The sequence below is a fragment of the Osmerus mordax genome, chromosome 6, assembly GCF_038355195.1.
Source record: "Osmerus mordax isolate fOsmMor3 chromosome 6, fOsmMor3.pri, whole genome shotgun sequence".
Classification (NCBI taxonomy): domain Eukaryota; kingdom Metazoa; phylum Chordata; class Actinopteri; order Osmeriformes; family Osmeridae; genus Osmerus; species Osmerus mordax.
In genome coordinates this window covers 17,306,197-17,324,971 of record NC_090055.1, presented here as the reverse complement: position 1 = coordinate 17,324,971, position 18,775 = coordinate 17,306,197, and the positions used below count along the sequence as shown (strand labels likewise).

The window sequence follows — 18,775 nt, the reverse complement described above, 5'->3', positions numbered from 1 at the left end:
AGAGATGGGCTGAGAGGACATTTCACATGTACAGTATGCAGTAGTCTATGACTGAAGGCATTGCTAATCTCGTGCCTCAGCCTTGAGCTCGGCTGGTTCTCGATATTAACCTCTCTCTCTCTCTCTCTCTCTCTCTCTCTCTCTCTCTCTCTCTCTCTCTCTCTCTCTCTCTCTCTCTCTCCCCAACGCCCCACCATGCCTCCCCTACCTGAGAGGCAGTGGTCTGCAGCTTCTGAAGGCCGCTGACGAGCCGGTTCATCTTGCTCTGGAGGTGAGTCTGACTCTTGGCCAGCAGGTTTGCGTACAGGGTGATTTGCTGGAGAAAACTCTTGGGGGTGGTGTAATTGTACCTCTGCTCATTGCGCCGGTATTTTTCACTTGCCCGGTTGACACTGGTGTGAACGTAGGCCATGAAAAGACTGATGGATTCCTGGACGGCGGGCTGTAAAAATAAGCAGAGGTGCGGGGAAGAGGGGGGGCACAGGGCGCTCTGGATTGAGTGGAGTTTAACATCGCAAGCTGATGGAGCCTGAAATATTATCTTCATAAATTCTGAATTCATCTACAAGTTTTGCCATTTTACTTGGCTAGCTTCGACTTACTCAATCTGAAATTTTAGGTGCAGCTGGCAGGAATGATTAGGCTTTGAAACCACTGTTAAAATAATGTGTTTAGGCCGCTGACATGCAGCTTGGAAAGCAGAACCATGGTTCACGCTATCCCTCATGCTCTCCAACTTTCTCTGTTGTCTGTCAGAGCCGTGCCGCGACGCTGCTCTAGTATTTATCATAAGGTGCTCGATGACATGGCGTCTTATTAATCATACTGTTAAAGGATCAATTAATGCAGAAACAAACGAGCATAGAAAACAGGGATCAAACATGAACATAACTCACATAAAAACCATTGTTAACGATCAAGAATCCAGCAAAGAAATAAAATCATTATTAATTAAGACCTGACATTATGCTTTTTGACAAAGCGTGCGTGTGGAGTTGAGATGCGAGCAAAGTTCTCATTGATTCGCCTTGAGCATCAGCTATTTGTCGGTTGTGCATTTCTAACTTCAAATAGATGACCATTTCATTTGTTGGCAGCCCGCTACTTTAATAAGATAAACAATCTGGGATTTTTTGTAGAGTATTGATTGCTTTAGACATAATTTTTCACAAATAGTGATTTTATGTTTTCAACCCCTGATACAAGGCACATTTCCATATAGTATATTTTATTGATAAATACACCCAAACGTAATTTTAAGCTAGTGCTATCTATGTTAGCTGGTAAAGTACAATCAATCTTGTCTTGTTATGGATACACCATGCAACACATGTAACATACTCTGGACCGACAGTAAATCAAAGTGCACATATGACAAACACACACCAAAACAAACACACGCACACAACACATAAACACACACGCATGCATTGAGGAAGTCCTAGTTTGCTCTGCTGGCACGCGGCCACCGCACCATGTGACGGCACTTCCTGGAGGTGACAGCTGTGCCTTCTGAGAGGGTCGTCATGACGCTTATTAATCACTCCACTCTCATTAACATAAATGATCCTGGGTAGTGATCGTTCCACTGCCGCAAGGGACAACAACGATAAGTCTGAAGTGTTCGCTAGTCTCCGGGCATGTGATCAGCGATTTATCAGCACCTCAGAGTAGAACTAATGATGAGGGATCTATGGAGAAGGTAATACAGCTGCACTGTGGTAATTACAAGATGTTCATTAAAAGTCTAACTAACTATGTCTTCCTCTCTTGGAGTCTCATTAGGAAGGACATGCCCAAACATAAGACGGTGTCAAATGTTGTTTTTGTATATTTCGTAGGTATGTTTTTGAATATTCTTTATCATGGCCATAACATAACTACAATCCAGGAAATATTCCTTGTATGAATCTCCATCTCATACCAGAGGAGATGATGAGGGAGCCAGGTCGCATCAGTTGTGAAGGATTTGATTAATACTAGTGAGACAAGCCCACTGGTACCAAGCAATACAAGTCAGATGACACGGTTCAGAACCAGACCGGATTGTGAAGCCCTCACCTGGATGCCCTCAATCTCCTGGAGGAACCTGTGGCTGACGGAGCGCAGGGCCTCCGCGGGCCATAGGTGGAACCAGTCCACGGTGGTGCAGTGGACCAGGGCGGGGAAGCGACGCGCCCGGACCCTCAGCCCACAGCCCGCTGGAGACAGACACAGAACCACCTACGGAGCAGGAAGCAGAGAGTCACAACGCCGTCGCACAGCTCTGGGAGACGGTGGGGGGAGGGCGAGCGTGCCAGACTGGCCGCGCTGGCGACACCCACCCGCCCACCCAACACACATATGTGCCCGTACACAAACACAGACGTGCGAGGAAGGGGGGTGGGGAAGCGCTGCCAAATGTACGCGTGCAAACCCAAACACACAGTTTTAGACCAGTAATGGAGCAGATGCATCCAAAAGCAACTGGCAGGTCTCTTCTATTCACCCACTCGCCACTGCCATCATGGTGGGTGTCTGGCATGCGGAGGCCCACTGTTGGACCTAGCAGACGGAGACTGCACCAGAAGGTCTAACCCACGCATCAGATGGACCAGGCACATGTGCACTGACACAAGGCCTCTTCGCCCTCCAGACCTCCACCCCACCCCCTCTCCTTCCTCCCCGAGTGTCTGTCCGGTCCTGTCAAGACCCACCATGTTCTCAACAAGCCACATGTTAACAGGCTCTGTCGATCGGTCTCTCCAATGCAGCACCGACATTTGAAACGTCTAAAACGGAGAAAATGGAGAGAGTGCCGAATTGTGTCAATTCTTTGACAGGCTGGACCTTGAGCTGTAGCCGGACACGGTTGATGAAGAACCTCCAGCAGTTCTCCCTGCTGTCCTGCAGGCCCAGGCCCCGGACCTCAGGCTTCACCCCGGCAACGATGCCCTCCATCTCCTCCTCACTGAAGAGCTCCGGGATCTCTCCTGGAGAGGGATGGGGAGAGGGGGATGGAGGGGAAGGAGGAATGGAGAGGATGGAGGAATGGAGGGGATGGAAGGATAGAAGGGAGGGATGGAGGGGATGGGGGGATGAGAGGATGGGGGGATGGAGGGATTAGAGGATGGGGGGATGGAGGGATGGAGGGGATGGGGGATGGGGGGATGGAGGGATGAGAGGATGTGGAGAGGGGAAGAGGGAGGTAGAGGGGGCAAGCAGTGAACCCCCAAGAGCTGAGCTGCTGCATCAAAACATCCCAACGGCAACACTCATTAAGGTCCTTAAAATCTCCATTGGGTCTCACACCTCAGTAGTTATTCTACAGCAAACAGTCTGTGTGTGCGTGGGCCCACGTGTGTCTGTGTGTGTGTTCATGGCGTCCCCCTTATGTGATACCTGAAGCCAGCAGGTCGTTAATGACAACCAGGAAGTGTTCGTCGGGTATCTGGGCATCGGTCAGGAGCAAAGCTGTGGGCTGGTTCTTCACACCTGTCCTCAAGTACAGACCAGCCAGATCCACCTGCACACAGACACCCAGATGTGGCACATGCACTGTGTAGAGCACCATTGGTCCAACACAGTGGCCATTCAGGAGTAGTTGAGGTGTGATCAATGGAATGGCGCAAACTCACTGAGAACTCTGGGATCTTTAAGCAGATGATTAAATGGATAAGGCCTTCCTCATCAATGAGGTATTGAAATATTTTCCCGGCCTCTTTAATAGCACCTGACAATTGTTCCTTCATGAGTCACTGGAGAGGGTGAACACCACTAAATTAGATCAATATCCTGCAGGAGACTATTAGAGATATTGATCTGGGAAATGTTGTCTAAAAGAAACTTCGATCTTAGTTAATTAATCACAGTCATTTTGAATTATACTCTTTTGGTAGTGAGCAGCCAGTGACACAAGCTAAAGGATCAACATTGGATGGGGGATTTACAAAAATACCCAATTAGTAAATCTTGTTATTAAAATTACGGACCTGCAAGTTATCTACCTATTACTGTAACACATATACACATGTATTTACACTAAAACACAATGTGAATAGTTAATCTATTTCACACGTAATCTGAATCAGATGAACAAATGATCATGCGCACGATTACCAATAATGCATTCGGGATTTCCATAGTCAAAGACGATCTCAATTAGGACCCGTGGAACAAATCAAGCCAGCCAAGCCCCGGCCAGGTTCTCTCTCTCTCTAAGGGAGGCAGGGCTTTGCTGTACCTTCAGGTCCTGCATGCTGTAGGTCTTGCTCAGGGTGATCTGGAACACGTCCACCGAGGACAGGAAGGCAGCCAGGCGAGTGAGGCTCTGCTTCCCGCTTCCCCCCACCCCGACAAGCAGCGCGTGACCGCGGGGACACTGCAGGACACGGCTGATCCGACATCTGCCATCACCACCAGCACAACCAGGGTTAGTCCTACCTCACTGGACTTGAGCTACACTCCACTGATCCAGGATATGCTGCTACTAACTAAACCCTCCCAACCCTTAGTGTAAAGAGATCCATTACTGACCGGCAAGCTCTCGACACTCGTCAAGATTTGTATTGTATTTTTTATATAATACAAACCAAAAACGTTTAGTTGCAGCATCATACTTTCATATGTAGCTACAGATCTAGATCAAAACATTCTGACTTAAAAATCCAATCGTGATAGTTTGGGGAAGACAAATTCTTTCATTCTGGCACTTAGCCATGGGGTTTCCATTATTGACCGTCCGACCACGTACAATAGAGAAATGTCAAGTTTGATGCTGCACAAGACATATATACTACGCATAGCGTTTGACAGAGTGTTTATATATTTAAATATCGAAGTAGGATAATTTCTCTTTCATTGCTGCAGCAACAGAAGAAACGGTCTTGACCGATAATGGGGTCTGGAACATTGAAGAGTTTAAATGGTCGATAACGGATCCTTGACCCCCTTTACCCTTTACTCACACATGCTGCATGGCGTCCTCAAACAACACAAGGTCCATAGCGGCGTTGAGCTCGTTGTAGCTGTCCAGCGCCTCGTTGAGGATGCTCCTGAGCACGGCCCAGTCTCTGACGGCCGCGTAGCGCGTCTCTCCGGCCCCCAGGGCAAAGTGGCAAAACACGAGAGGCTGTCGCACGACTTCCTGCTCCTCCACTTCCTGGAAAACACACAGGTAGCATACAGGGACGTCGCTCAAACAGGGACCAGACCGTCAGAAGCTGATGGCACGGTGCAACACACAGCGAGCGAGCGGGAAGGATGAGTATCTGTGTGGCGTGGACATGCTTAAGAGGATGGAGCGTGTTTACGGCACCTCGAAGTTCTCATGCAGGGTGTCCAGCTGGAGCTTGTTGAAGAGTTGCAGGTCTTTGGGCTCCACCAGTCTGTCGGAGTACACCCTGCTGGACTCGTGGAGCCAGAGCAGAACCAGGTCCATACCATGTCTCACGTTCTCTGCTCCAGAGAATAGGAGGCCCTGGGACACACGTTACCCATATTTATATAATGTACTGTACATACCAAGGCCGTAGGTTTGTTTTCAAATGAGGGTGGGACAGAGAGTCACAGAGAGTCCACCCCCCACCCCACCCCACAGGGTGGGGTGGGGGGGGTGGACTTTTGTCCCTCATACATACTGTATCTGCAGATACATTGTTTCTAGAGCTCTCTATCTGAACCACCTGGAAGACATTGGACAGATCCCTGAGGTTGAATATGTAGTGGAACTTGATGGCCGTGGGCAGGAAGTTGTGGGCCATCTTGCGGTGGAGGGCGATGGCAGCCTTGACCACTGCCGGGCTGTTCTTCAGAACCGCGGGGCTGAAGGGCTGCTGCTGCAGGTGGCCACTCAGAACCTGGCTGTAGATGGACTCCAGGGCATCAGCAGATGGGAAGTTCACGGCGAACACCGAGAAATGTCTCTGAGGGAAGGAGATTAGAGAGAGCTTCAGCATGATTTCGCAATATGGGGACCGTCCTGGTATTTTACAACACAGATTTAAACACTTTAAACTGGGGGAAGTGGAACTGTTGAGCACCTGTAGTCTGGGATTGATGTTGAAGCTTCCTGCTGTTGGATTCATACAGGCGACATATTGAGTGTTTCGGATCTCCTTCAGGGACAACCTCTGTCTGTCATACCTGAGTGTGTGAGATGGAACCCAATCATCCAGATTATGACAGGTCAAAACAGATTAATTTATTGTCTGTCTACAGTACTGTGTGTTGTGTGTCATGGCCATCACCAGTGCTGGTAGTCCAGGTGCTGGCGTATAAGTGTGTGAGGCTGCACTGTCCCGTAACTGTCCACAGCTGGCATGTTCATGTCATCCAGGAAGTATATCAACTTCCTGTTTCCTGGAGGGGCAAAGTTCCTGCCTGCCCTTTTCTCCAACGGCCTCTCCAAGATCGCTGAGAAAATCAAATATGATTGACCAAACTACACAGCTAATGCTCTCTAAGTATTACCAGTAGATGGTGCTACTGTTTAGATCAAGTCAGTGAATGATATGATTCGCCATGGATTACAAACCTTATCTCTACCCGCCCACACACACCCACACTAACTGCACGCACACACACTCACTCTGCAGCATGAGGGAAGTGGTGTAATAGTTGAAGGGCACTTTGGTGGTCATGAAGGTGTCTGGCAGGCCGTCCAGCTTGTCTCTGACCAGGGCGCTCTTCCCCACTCCAGCATTCCCCACCAACATCAAGGGTTGGCCCCTGTCCAGCAACAGGTCCATAAAGAACCGCAGACACACCGTCTCCGAGGTGTGGACCAGGACTGCCTGCCGCCACGGAAACAGCGGGGAGAAACGCGAACCGTTATTATGGCTTGTGATTTATTGACAGACGTTTGTGCCCAGTGAAATGTTCCTAATGTTTAATTTCTTATATTTCCTCTGTTCACCGCCAGTAGTCTGTCATAATAGCATCATTAGCTTGGAACAAAACCCCACTAATTATGGCTCAGCAAGAAGTCTTTGGAACAATAGCAGCTGTAGACAAGTACCTAAGGGAAGACAAAAGAGAGTGGGTGAGATCCAGAGAGACTGTGCCTGTGCCTTTACCCCCACACACTCTGGTATGTGGTGCACTAGACAGTAATCAGACCCAGTGGCAAGGCTTTCTTAAATCCTGGAACCCCCGCAATGACCTTCTTGATGTGTGGATTTGCCCTCTCTCATTATGTTCACTCAGGCAGCCCTCCAATTTTTAATACGATTGTTCGTGACGTGCAATTGTTTTAGAAAGAAAACGATGCTTCCTGCGACGTGTGTTTTCGAGCTTGTTTGAAAAGTTTTCATGTTTTTCTTATCATTTTTACGAGACACTTTTTTGGGGTGAGACACAGTAACTGTGTGTGAGGTAGGGGAGCGTTGTTTTTTAATGAGACACAGTAAATGTGTGTATGGGTAAGAGAGCTGTCACCTGTAGCGGAGTATGGGGCTCAGTTTGGAAGACCGGGACCCTGTGGCTCCAGGACAGGAAGCGCCTGGTCACTGGGTCCAGGAAGTAGTCAAACACTGTCCCCTGGGCAGGCAGCTTCACGGCCTTCATCTCCTTGACCCACCACTGGCTGAACTCGGCCCGGTAGTCACACAGCTGAGGAGACAGTTTGTCTGCTTGACATCTCTGCACCGGCACAATCAACACAACCGATATCCCAGCGTGAAAACAGTCTGACAGTACCATACCTGATCTTGATACAGCGCCCCTCCAAAGGCCCAGATGCAAGCGAAGGTGAAGTAGGTGTCGTAGAGCTCTCGAGGAGAGTCACAGGGAATGTTCTCCGGTGTCAGAAGGCAATCCAGCAACGTACAGAGAGTCTAGCAGAGGCAGAACAGACACAAAGCAGTTTAATCTGTTTGCTCAATCCCATCACATTTCCCAATCTGTGTGTTTTGAAGTATGCGCGTATGTGGAGTCAGATAGAAAGGGGGCAATTGGGAACCTGGATCATCGTGTTCTCTGGGATGGGCGTGATGGTCTTGAAAGTGCTCCTCATCTGTTCGACGCAGCGAGGAACGTACTTGTCAAACAGAATGGTGAGGTGCGCTCTCTCTGTCTGACGAGCCCTCGAGTCAATCCAGCTGGTGACAAACCTGGACAGAAGGCAGAGCCTCTCAAACATGACAGCGCCTTTCAGAGGTCATATTTCACAGTGGTCACATCAGAGTACTGTACATAACTCTTTATTAGGGGAGGGTGTAGATTAGTGGTGGAGCATTTGAGTGCAAATCAAGAAGTTAGGTTCAAATTCCACCTGTATTGTATGAAGCTTTGGATAAGTGGGTCTGTTAAATTTGTTTTAACCTTGAATTTGTAAAAAAAAAAAAAGAAAAAAAAAAAGAAAAATCTGATGGAATGAAAATCATGATTTTGTATTGACAGTACACGTATATCTACACAGTGTGCTATTTCTGGTAGGCTGTGTGAAACTCACGGGTTCCAGCCCAGGTCCTGGGGGTTGACGTAGAGGATCCCTGCCCTGGACACGGTGGCCGGCGTGGCCGTTCTCAGGTGACTGATCTCAAACACCAGCCTCATGGACGGGGTCAAAGGCACGCGCTCATTACTGGCTAGAGTCAGGACCTGCGACACGAGGAATCGTGTGAAATGACACGATCGCTGAAATAATGACTGAATGTCCCCAGACCAGTCAAGACTATCAGCAAAACTTTTTGACAGAAAGACTGTTCAAACCTGATAACATGTTTTCTAGATAACAAATGGAATATCAAGAGGCTGAGTAATTTTCTTTGTCTTTATTGGTTTATTTTAATTACTTTATTTACTTTATTGCTGAGGTGGTAAAGGGAGAGATTCTGAGATGACATATCAAAACAAGACGGATCTGTTCTGGCATGTTCGGCACTGTGTCAGCGCAGCATGTTCAACGTTTAGATGACCGTGAAAGAGAATACCTTGTTGTCGTCCATCACCGTGTTGAGAGATTCAATCCACATGGGATCAATGTCCCCGTCCAAAACAATCCACTTGGGCCCGAGGTGTGAGGCGTTAGACTGCTCTCTCATCAGCGATGACAGCAGACCTGATACAGGGTGACATGTTTAGTCAGAGTCAGTGAAGAGAATTGGTACTTGTGGGACATAGTTACTATTGTGGCCATACATAAATCAAAACCTTGGTTTTTTTTCACATTTGTTTTGTCATTTTTCAATCTGTTGTCTAATTCCACTGAAAATGGTTACCATCCTTCCACTCTCTGGTTGCAGGATGGATGAAGCCAAAAAGCTCATCCGTGTCCACTGCCTTTGGATTCAAATCATTCCAGACTGGTTTCCTCTTCAGGTTGGAATAGGTTTTATTCAACGTCCTCAAGATCTATACAAACACAAATCCCTCCGCATCAGTTTGATATTGACTTTGACACACGTCAGTTGAGTTGAGTCGTTAACATTCCCTCTGTGTTACCTGGCTCTTCCCAGTCCCTGCGTTTCCCACCACAAAGACTGAATGACGAACAGCCATGAGCTCCTCCAGTTGAACAACCTGAGAAGACCAGCGAAACAGTCTTAGAATCACATTGAGTGGACCTCATCCCTGGCTGATATCTAACCATCCACCTGGATCTTCATGGTGGAGCTCCATCTAACCTTTAAGATGAAGGTCTCCTCTGGCTGCAGCCTCAGCTCGAGGGTTGTCTGTCGGACCGCCTGTTCAAACTCAGGGTCCCTCTTCCTCTGCACCACCAGACCTGGGAACAAGTCTCCCAGGAGCCCCATGAAGATGGCCACGTCCTCAGTGACGATCTTAGGCATGTTGAAGTCCCTCAGAGCTCGCATCAGCACCTGGGAATGAGCTTCTGTTAAAACCTCCCAGGGTCAGGAAGTTCTTTTAAGTTTGTGAGGAAATGGTTCAGTTGCTCACCTGATCCTCTAGTCTGGTCTTGTCCCCTCTTTTCAGAGCACCAGCAACCACCAGGACGGACTTCACGGCACGCAGACCCCAATCATAGTGGTCCTAAGATATGTCAGGTTCAGATTGCCGTGAAAATCAACACCGGTTCTAACATTTAAGACAGCCTAATCTGGCATCTTTTTTTCTGACCTGTTTGGAGAGAAGTTCTCTGCAGAGTGTGTAGAGGGTGATGAACTTCCTGGCCAGGAGCTTGGCGCTGAGGAAGCCCTCTGCCACCAGCATGATCTCACAGATGAGCTCAATATCAGGGACCACCATGGCACAAGGTCTAAAAAGAGGCCAGAGAGAATGAACAAGACTTACTGTTTTTAAAGAGAAAAAACTTCTGACAAAGATTCAAGACAGAAATGTTCAAATATAATATATTATTTTGTATTTTAGATAGTTCTTTAAGACCTGAACAGATTTGCATATGGGATGTTTAAAGAGTAATGAATGTGTCCCACATTCAAGCTCTCTTCAAGTGGGCTCACCTGAAGAGAGCCTTGAGGTTCTCAGGAAGCTCTGTCCGGCCGGCATAGCCAGGGTTCATGGTTATGAAGATCCCCACAGATGGTTTTAAAATGATGTCCTCCTCAAGGAACATGAACCTGAGATGGAATGAGGAGGTCAAAGAAAAACGTAGCATACACCAAAAACGTTAATATTTTTTTATTTAAAATATTTAAACAAAGTTACTTATATCTACCTATGCATAGATACTGTATTTTTAAGTGATGACAAATGACACATTTTCAAACTCCTGTCCATCTCCTCACCTCTTCCTCTTGTTGCGAATGGCGTCCTGTATGGTTTTCACTTGGACAGCCACAACCGACAGAACCTCCACCGCGATGCGGTTGAACTCATCAAAACAGCCCCAAGCTCCCACCTGGGCCAGGCCTTTATAGATATTGCCGATAGACTGAGAAAAAAAATTCACACAAAACAGGAAGTGTGAAAACACGACTTGACAACATTACCCACAATCCTACACCAACACTGACGTGAGGATATTAACAGTAGAGCAGCTGCATGTGGCTCCCCTACATGCTAACCTTGTAGTCCATCTGTTCGGAGCAGTTAAAGACGTACACCATGACGCCCAGAGCCCTCCCCAGGTCCTTGGTGGTCTCAGTCTTCCCCGTGCCGGCGGGGCCCGCTGGCGCACCACTCATGGTCAGGTGGAGCGACTGGGTCAGGGTGATGTAGCATCTGGACATTCCCAGAACAACAACAACTAACGACCAATAGACGGTTCCATCGGTCCTGCATCACCACTGGATGAGGTCAATTAACCGGATGGAGGACATGGAGGGATGGTCTGGGAGGGGTCAGGGTAGAATGGGAGAGGGTTAGGCCCGACCTACCTGTCTGTGAGGGGGGTGATGACAAGGCGCGCCGTGTTGCCTAGATACTCGTACGAGTAGAGGAACTGAGCGTCACAGATGTTGGCGAAGCATTGCCTCTGTGTCTCGTCCCAGCAGTGTCGGAGCTGGGACAGCCATGGGAAGGCCAGCGCATTGGTGACCTTTCAAAACATGACAGTTGGACATGATACCAGTGCCCAGTCACATCACTGGCACCAGTTGAAAGTCATATCCATCAATAGATGTTGGCATTCCGTAGATTATCGACTTGGACATTTCGAGTTGTATTAACCTTCTGAGCGATGAGCTTGGCCACTACGTCCCTGGCATGGACGTCGATGGTGCATATGGTCATGATCTTCTGCCTGTCTCCAGAGCTCAGCTCCCCCAACAGCATGCTAATCAGAGAGTTGAGCTGCGCAATCTGGACAAGGGGAACAAGGTAGGTGAATCTGAATTAACATACCTGTAATATTGATGTTTCCTGATACAATTACATGATGTATCTGTAATACTTATTAAACAGTTAATTATGTTGACTTTTCTGCAAGCTTTACTGTTCTTTGTGTGTCTCTTTGCAGTTGAAGCGAACACTGCTTTTATAAAGCAAGGTCGTGTATTGCGGTCTACAAGCAAAAAAGACAGATGTACTTCATTCATCAAAGTGCTTTTGAAGTAAGTGTGTGTGTGTGATGCATGTGTGTGTGTTTGTGCGTGTGTTTGTGTGTGTAATGTATATGAAGACAGTCTTCCGCATCCTTATAACTGTAGAGCAAATGAGAAGTAATCTCAGTCTCCTGTTTTGGCTAAAACCCGGAGGGATAGTTTGCATTTATCACCAGCTCTGCATGACAGGAGATCCAATCAGTACAGTACTGCAGGTTGAAGGGAACGAGGGAGATTATTCAAACAGCAGCCAAGGACATGCTAACCTTAAGTACTGCTGATGAATCTGACAACCCTGATAATACACCAACTGTGAGCACAGCCCCTCAGCACTGCAGCACCCACCCTCTGCACAGGTCCCAGGGTCCAGGGTGAGATAATGGAACAGGTGTCCACACTCTGACAGCTGTCCACACCTCCACTACAGGTGCATGGGATAATCCCTCTATGTGGTAATACCTCAGCTAGCTCAGTTGATAATAGCTGGGTCTGCGCACCGCATAATCCTTGTGCCAGTTTACATGATTGATCCCTGCAATTTCAACATCTGGAGTTTGACGGCAGTTATGGTTTTGTGTTTTGTTTGTGTTTGGTTTGCCATGTCACCTGTTTCTTATTGTAGTCTTTGAGTGCAGACTCGAAGCCCTCCTCCAGTCTCTGGAACACCAGCTCCATGTCGTTGCTCCACCAGACCTGGGAGCTGGTCAGAGCCACCTGGGCCGGGTAGGCAAGAACCCACTGCTCCCTGGGCCGGTCCTCGTACACGGACACGGCCTCCGCCAGGTGGGCCCTCACACACTCCCTCATGGTGGTCTCCAGCCGTGTCAGCCAGCCCTCCACCTCACACACACCGCCCCATGTCGTTATTACACCCTCACACATTGTTAACTGGCAACATACTTTGAAGTTCAACCATGTTTAATGCTATCCCTTGCTATTGGATGGAGTCAGGTGGGTGAGCGGTTAGGGAATCGGGCTAGTAGTCTGAAGGTTGCCAGTGCCAAATGACGTTGTGTCCTTGGGCAAGGCACTTCACCCTACTTGCTTCGGGGGAATGTCCCTGTACTTACTGTAAGTCACTCTGGATAAGAGCGTCTGCTAAATGACTAAATGTAAATGTAAATGCTATTACAACTTATCTCATCTTACCGGACCGACACAGCTACAGCGAGTCGGAAAAGTAACGTATTCCTTCTCCTTGCTGTACATTCCTACTGCAACGTTGTCAGTCTCAACTCCATCATCCCCGGTGAAGTTTAGGTCTGCCATGTTATCAAACAGTTTTGAGAGGTGACACGTGACCTATGAGAAATGGCAAAAGAAAATGAATGGAACGGTAAAATGAGAGGCAGGTGTCTATGATGGCAGTGAGGATCCTACAGCACCTGTTTGGGCTGGCTTCCTTTGGAGAGGATGTCCAGAAGGTCGGCTGAAGACACAAAGTAAAAGCGTGGAAAGGCGAGGCGTTTCGTCTCCAAGTATTCGGCGAGAGCTTTTTCACACAGTGCCAATCTGCAAAAGAGAAGAAGCATAGAAGAAGAACATGCAGAAATCCCGTCTCATACAGTTCATGTATCATGTACCTTTCATATAAATGTAGAATATCTAGGTTATAGATCCAGTAAACAGTCACCTTTTCTGAAGATCCTCTATCTTCTCAAACAAGTACGGTTTGTTTGTGGCCTCAATTACATTTTTGGTTTTGGCACTGTCAAACATCAATTTCTAAAAGGATAAACACCAAGCAAGAAATCAATTCACAACATTTCATTAAATTCATGATTTGGATGAATTTGAATGTTGGCAACCAGAATACCTGGAAGTCGTGATCAATGGCCTGGAATCTTCTTGCATCGTCAGGCAGCTGGTGGCTGATGTCCTCTGAGCCGATGAAGATGCTCTCCAGGTGGGCCCAGGTCCTCTGGACCTCCAGCCAGACCAGCAGCACTGAGTCCGCCACCGTCAGCTGGCCCTGAAGGCCCAACACCTGGGACAGGAAGTGCTCCACATGCTTGCTCTGGGAGATGCCTTGGAGCTGCACCTAATTGGGACACAGACATTGGGACACAGTTGTGGATGAGGGGTCATGTGTAACACATCAGTTTAAAGAGCTTAAGACCAGAATGTTTATACACAAACACCCCGTTTACAGTTCTGTTTGACACTAACTACTCAATACATTTCCCTATGGAGCAATATAAATTAGATATTGAATTTAATTGTACTGAATCGCTATGGAAACGCCTAGTTTCCTAGATAGATTGTGGTTGAGGGCGCTGGTCTGTTTACAGACAGAAGGACACAGTGAGGTGGGGGAGGGGATATCTAATTGCTGTGTGTAACCTCCTGCACATGTGGTACATGCTAACAAAGACCCTCTGGGGATAACAAAGGCCCCTCTCCCAGAGCAGTCATAAATCTGGAGGGACTCAATAGGGCTGCATGAAAAGGACCTCTACTCTCCCAGCTTCGTAGGAGGCAGACCACCCCCCTGTGCATTCTCACCACCACTGTAACGACATAGCAACTAAAAACACAACATCCACACCGCAAACTAAAGATACTGAAGAACACCTTCACTATAAACCCCGATAAGGGGTTTACTCAAAACTTTTGTGAAAACTGATAACATCAAACGATTTAAGTATTCTAATTCGCTCTGAAGTGAATATATAATGACTATTAATAAAATCAATTACTGTATTGTATAAATGATATACCTTTTTAAAGGAATTGCTTAGATTGCTTAAGTAATTTGATGTAATACATCTCCACTTCTGAATTTTGGGGTTTCCAGTCTAAAAGCGTAACAGCACACTTTATTGTGATATCATTCACCTGATGGTCCTCTAGTGTGTCTATGAGTTCTACGTCACATTTCAGTAGAGGGACTGATGTTCGATGGTGACTCTCGTATGAAAACTCCATCTTTGCCCATGTCTGACTGATCTCAGTTAAAACCTGCAACAATAAACAATAATATGTAGAGTATATTTACCATTTAGTGTAAAATACATTTACCTTATTTTGGATGCAATGAATTAAAATTGATAAGTTTTAACCTTCTCGATAGCCATCTCTTTCACTGCCTTGTCCACGATGTTGCGAACTTCCTCTTCAAACAAATGAAGCTGTAGTGCCAATAGGTCACCAAGAGTAGTTCCACTGGTCATTGTGAAGTCAACCTACGAGCGGACAGATGCTTTGGGGGTTATTCTCATTTCAACTGAACTCGTTTTAACATCATATCTTAACACCGACTGAAAGTTCAGCTTCTTTAGTCAACCACCTTGGTGGTTCGGATGAGCTGGGCCCAATGGCGCTCTCGTATGGCCGGGTTCTGGAGCTCATTCACAGCTCTCAGAGACGTCAACAGGTTCTTCACGTAGAGGTCCAACCCCAAATACACATCCCACACGCGGGCCTCCTTGTCCAGCTGCCTCATGTCCTACCCGGACAGAAGGTAGGCAAACACAATTACTGTAGCTATCTGGACATCTGCTTCAAACACTGTCCGGGTTGATACGGGGGGCAGGGCAGTGTGCTGATATGAGGCCACAGTGATGGGGTGATGTGCTCGCTGACCTCACCTTGGCAAACCTCCTCAATTCTGCATCCATCTGGTCGATGTTTATCTCCCTCCATTTGGTCATTGTCCAGTCCTCCACGCTGCCCTGCATAGATAAAGACGCACAGGCAGAAGCGAATGGGCTGAGGGTGCTTAATGAGGACATTCGGATGCTTCCGGGCCTCAGAGGTGTTTCATGCTGTCACGGACAGGCTCTGAGGGAGTTGTCTAATGCTAATAACAGGCCAGGCTGCACTGTTTATATTTCATCCTCAGTTGTGAGGACATGCCATGGCCCGTATCCAGGTACCGGGCTGATGTACTCACCTGAACGTACACAACAATGTCCCAGAGCTCTTTGAGGACAGTGGTCTCCCGTCCACAGGTCCTGAGGTCTCGGTAGTCAGGGATGGTGACTTCGAACAGGTTGGTGGATTCCTGAAGCTCTGCCACTTCTCTCTCCAGGGCTTGGATCTCTCTGTGGGACTGGACAACAAATCACTGTCGACACATGTACTCTCACACATAACTACATATGAAGTGTTTGTTTTTTTTATGATGGAACACTTACATTTTCCAGTCTGATATATGGGTTCACAGCATTGTAACTGAAAGGTGCTTCTGTTTTGAACCTCTCCCTGAATTTGCTTTGCTTCGTCTGTGGAATGATATGCATAAAATATGGGTTAATCCCTCACAATCGGAAGAGAACGGGTTACAATTCTGAATACATGGGCATAAGTCTGAAGAATATCTCATTAGTAGGAAGACTGCCCCCTCACCTCGAAAGCCGAACACCATTGACGTATAACGGTCACTTCTGCATTCTGCAGAGGCGCTACTTCATGCCTGATTGACAAAGCCAGCTTCTTGGCACCACTCCATTTCTCAGGCAGCTCCTGAAATAACAGTTGTTTTTAAAGAGCATGTGGAGCACATGTTAATGAGTGGCTAGATGACTATTATTGCCAAAAGGAAGTACACTTCCACAGAAGTTTACCAATTGAAACGCTTTTTATAGATTAACTATAGACTAACTAGGGAAAAAGTGCCATGTTTCCCAGCTCCTAACCTCAAGCTGTGAGTAGACCTGGTCTGGCATGGCCTCTCCATATCCCTCCAGCAGGGTGATGGTGTCCTTGAGAGGCTCAAACAGCCTGTCTGTGGCCACCTGTCTGTCCCTCACAGCCAGCAGGTGACCCATCACCTTCACCAGGCCGTGGTGGTCCCCTTTCATCAGAGGCTGTCCCAAACCCTCTCTGGTGGCCTGGACAAACTCCTCCAGCTCTTTCAGACTGGGAACAAAACAGTGCATACTGTGAGTGTGTGTGTGTTTATATACAGTACAATATATGCATATGTAAAGGATACTGTATAGCATTCGATACAAACTGATTGTATTGTGTCAAGTACATGCAGCTTATTCTTGCTTCACCTTATACTTGTTTGTTATAGAAGGTACTAAGTAAAAGCCAGTACCTTTTCCCAGAGGTTTACCTGTCTGTGACATATGTCATGAGATGTTCCTTAAACAGCCAGCTCCACTTTTTAATCATGTTCAAAAGACTGCTCTTGAATGACCTGATGTCCACTCTAAACCATCCCCCGAACACTCTGAAGTCCTCAAACTTGCTGATTTGTGCATACAGGTCTTCGTAATAGTCAATCTGAAAAAACAAAGCCAAAAGTTTAACATGAAATCCCTGTTAAAAACCTGAAGTTTGAATCTGACACCACGTGCCATTGAAATGTCAACATCGAACTTTACCTGTTCTTTGAACTTCTCAATCGTTGGTGGGGTCTCTGGAAATGCATATTCCCCATAACTATCCACCTCATCAGTGTTTGGCACCTGTCCATAGATGAGGAAGTGTCTTAGTATTTCAGCCCTGTCATCCAGCCACAAGTGCGTGTAGCAGTCAAATGTTCTCTGGTATTCCATGGCTTTTCTGAGGACATCATCCACTCGTTCCATGACGTGCTGCCTCATGTCTAAGAGATCCAACAAGTCATCCATGTCATCCTGTAAATGAAAAAAATATACATCATAAATGTGAGATTGATGCATTGGCAAACAAACAAAACAAGCCTCGTTCACAACACGTTTCTGGTACCTGGTAGCTCTCCATTTCCAGATAAGATGCCACCCTCTTAACCGTGCCCGACATCTTAAAAACGTCTCCGACCAGGGTCTCCACCAGCTCATAGAGGCCGTCCCCTGCCTCTCTCTCTAAGGAGGGCAGGAAGGACACCGCGGAACCATCCAGAACCATCCGGGCCTCCAGCAGAGGGACCTGACGTGGCCCCGCCTCCATGTTCTCCACAAAGAACTCCAGGGAGTGTCTGATAGCGCAGAAGAAGCCCTCCACCAGCATCTCGTCCACGTACTCCAGGTAGGACTGCCACAACTCCGAAGCGGGGTCCGCGCAAAAGTAAGACATGTTCTCCTAAGGGAGTGAGAAGTTTTGACAAATCGTAAACAAATTGTTATGGGTCGTCTTGTCGCGACCCCTGTCACCAGACTAAAACTGATTAACATAAAACTGACTGGCCACTCATTGGTGAAGACAAATGTCTCTCACGCAGTGGTACTGTAGACATTTAAACGTATTCACCTGTATAAGTTTGTGGATGGTGCATCCATCCTTCTGTGTGGCGCTGTATCTTTTGCTCACACGGTCGCTCCTGTCATCCAGCTGTAGGAGCGCGTCTCTCCTGTTGTCCTTCCTGCAGAACAAAGCCTGCTTGCTCCAGCCTTTCATCAGGGTCTGAATGGCGTCGCAGTTGTCTTTGGTCCTCTGGACCCTCCCCTGCAGGTTCTGAACCACATGTTTGGTGGCTTGGATGAAGTTCCAGCTGTCCGGGTCCTGCCAGGTGAGGACCGTCTCCGCCCGGCCTAGCTCCAGGTCCAGGTTCGCCAGCTCGGCTCTGATGAGAGGAAACTCCACTTCCAGAACCGTCTGCTTTAACGTGTTGTACCACTGGGCCATTAACTGTAGACTGCCTATGTACTGCCAAACAAAACCAGTTGATAAACATGAGGTGTTTTTTTTTTAGGGTGATTTGAGAATGAATGATTTGAGAAGCTCGATGTTCCTAACCTTTATGAATGTTTCTCTTTTCTCATACACAGACATAGCAGCAGCAGGGATGTTGGTCTGATCGAGAGCCAGAATGTACCTCACATCTCTCAAGACTGCAACTAACTACAGTGGAAAGAAACGTAAAGAACAAGTCAATTTGAGGAGATAATAGTATTTTC

General features: G+C 47.4%; 1 protein-coding gene across 1 annotated transcript in view; it reads right to left on the bottom strand.

Annotated features, from left to right (window-relative positions):
* si:dkey-233k19.3 (dynein axonemal heavy chain 11) overlaps positions 1 to 18,775 on the bottom strand; it is a 38,557-nt gene that overhangs the window by 15,823 nt on the left and 3,959 nt on the right. Inside the window, exons 12-55 of the mRNA XM_067237287.1 lie at positions 18,615 to 18,719; positions 18,129 to 18,524; positions 17,628 to 17,960; positions 17,282 to 17,536; positions 17,011 to 17,180; positions 16,586 to 16,808; positions 16,296 to 16,412; positions 16,085 to 16,171; positions 15,841 to 15,999; positions 15,536 to 15,619; positions 15,235 to 15,393; positions 15,008 to 15,130; positions 14,784 to 14,906; positions 13,762 to 13,986; positions 13,579 to 13,670; positions 13,331 to 13,457; positions 13,095 to 13,247; positions 12,552 to 12,785; positions 11,572 to 11,703; positions 11,280 to 11,440; positions 10,968 to 11,124; positions 10,689 to 10,834; positions 10,404 to 10,520; positions 10,060 to 10,198; positions 9,880 to 9,972; positions 9,606 to 9,800; positions 9,424 to 9,501; positions 9,201 to 9,333; positions 8,913 to 9,040; positions 8,432 to 8,580; positions 7,940 to 8,090; positions 7,683 to 7,814; positions 7,417 to 7,590; positions 6,569 to 6,773; positions 6,228 to 6,393; positions 6,021 to 6,123; positions 5,664 to 5,903; positions 5,297 to 5,458; positions 4,947 to 5,140; positions 4,223 to 4,385; positions 3,382 to 3,505; positions 2,830 to 2,972; positions 2,062 to 2,223; positions 209 to 442 (exon numbers count right to left, since the gene is read on the bottom strand). Of these exons, the coding sequence (XP_067093388.1) occupies positions 209 to 442; positions 2,062 to 2,223; positions 2,830 to 2,972; positions 3,382 to 3,505; positions 4,223 to 4,385; positions 4,947 to 5,140; positions 5,297 to 5,458; positions 5,664 to 5,903; positions 6,021 to 6,123; positions 6,228 to 6,393; positions 6,569 to 6,773; positions 7,417 to 7,590; positions 7,683 to 7,814; positions 7,940 to 8,090; positions 8,432 to 8,580; positions 8,913 to 9,040; positions 9,201 to 9,333; positions 9,424 to 9,501; positions 9,606 to 9,800; positions 9,880 to 9,972; positions 10,060 to 10,198; positions 10,404 to 10,520; positions 10,689 to 10,834; positions 10,968 to 11,124; positions 11,280 to 11,440; positions 11,572 to 11,703; positions 12,552 to 12,785; positions 13,095 to 13,247; positions 13,331 to 13,457; positions 13,579 to 13,670; positions 13,762 to 13,986; positions 14,784 to 14,906; positions 15,008 to 15,130; positions 15,235 to 15,393; positions 15,536 to 15,619; positions 15,841 to 15,999; positions 16,085 to 16,171; positions 16,296 to 16,412; positions 16,586 to 16,808; positions 17,011 to 17,180; positions 17,282 to 17,536; positions 17,628 to 17,960; positions 18,129 to 18,524; positions 18,615 to 18,719 (7,146 nt within the window). The remainder of the gene's footprint in view (positions 1 to 208; positions 443 to 2,061; positions 2,224 to 2,829; positions 2,973 to 3,381; positions 3,506 to 4,222; positions 4,386 to 4,946; positions 5,141 to 5,296; positions 5,459 to 5,663; positions 5,904 to 6,020; positions 6,124 to 6,227; positions 6,394 to 6,568; positions 6,774 to 7,416; positions 7,591 to 7,682; positions 7,815 to 7,939; positions 8,091 to 8,431; positions 8,581 to 8,912; positions 9,041 to 9,200; positions 9,334 to 9,423; positions 9,502 to 9,605; positions 9,801 to 9,879; positions 9,973 to 10,059; positions 10,199 to 10,403; positions 10,521 to 10,688; positions 10,835 to 10,967; positions 11,125 to 11,279; positions 11,441 to 11,571; positions 11,704 to 12,551; positions 12,786 to 13,094; positions 13,248 to 13,330; positions 13,458 to 13,578; positions 13,671 to 13,761; positions 13,987 to 14,783; positions 14,907 to 15,007; positions 15,131 to 15,234; positions 15,394 to 15,535; positions 15,620 to 15,840; positions 16,000 to 16,084; positions 16,172 to 16,295; positions 16,413 to 16,585; positions 16,809 to 17,010; positions 17,181 to 17,281; positions 17,537 to 17,627; positions 17,961 to 18,128; positions 18,525 to 18,614; positions 18,720 to 18,775) is intronic.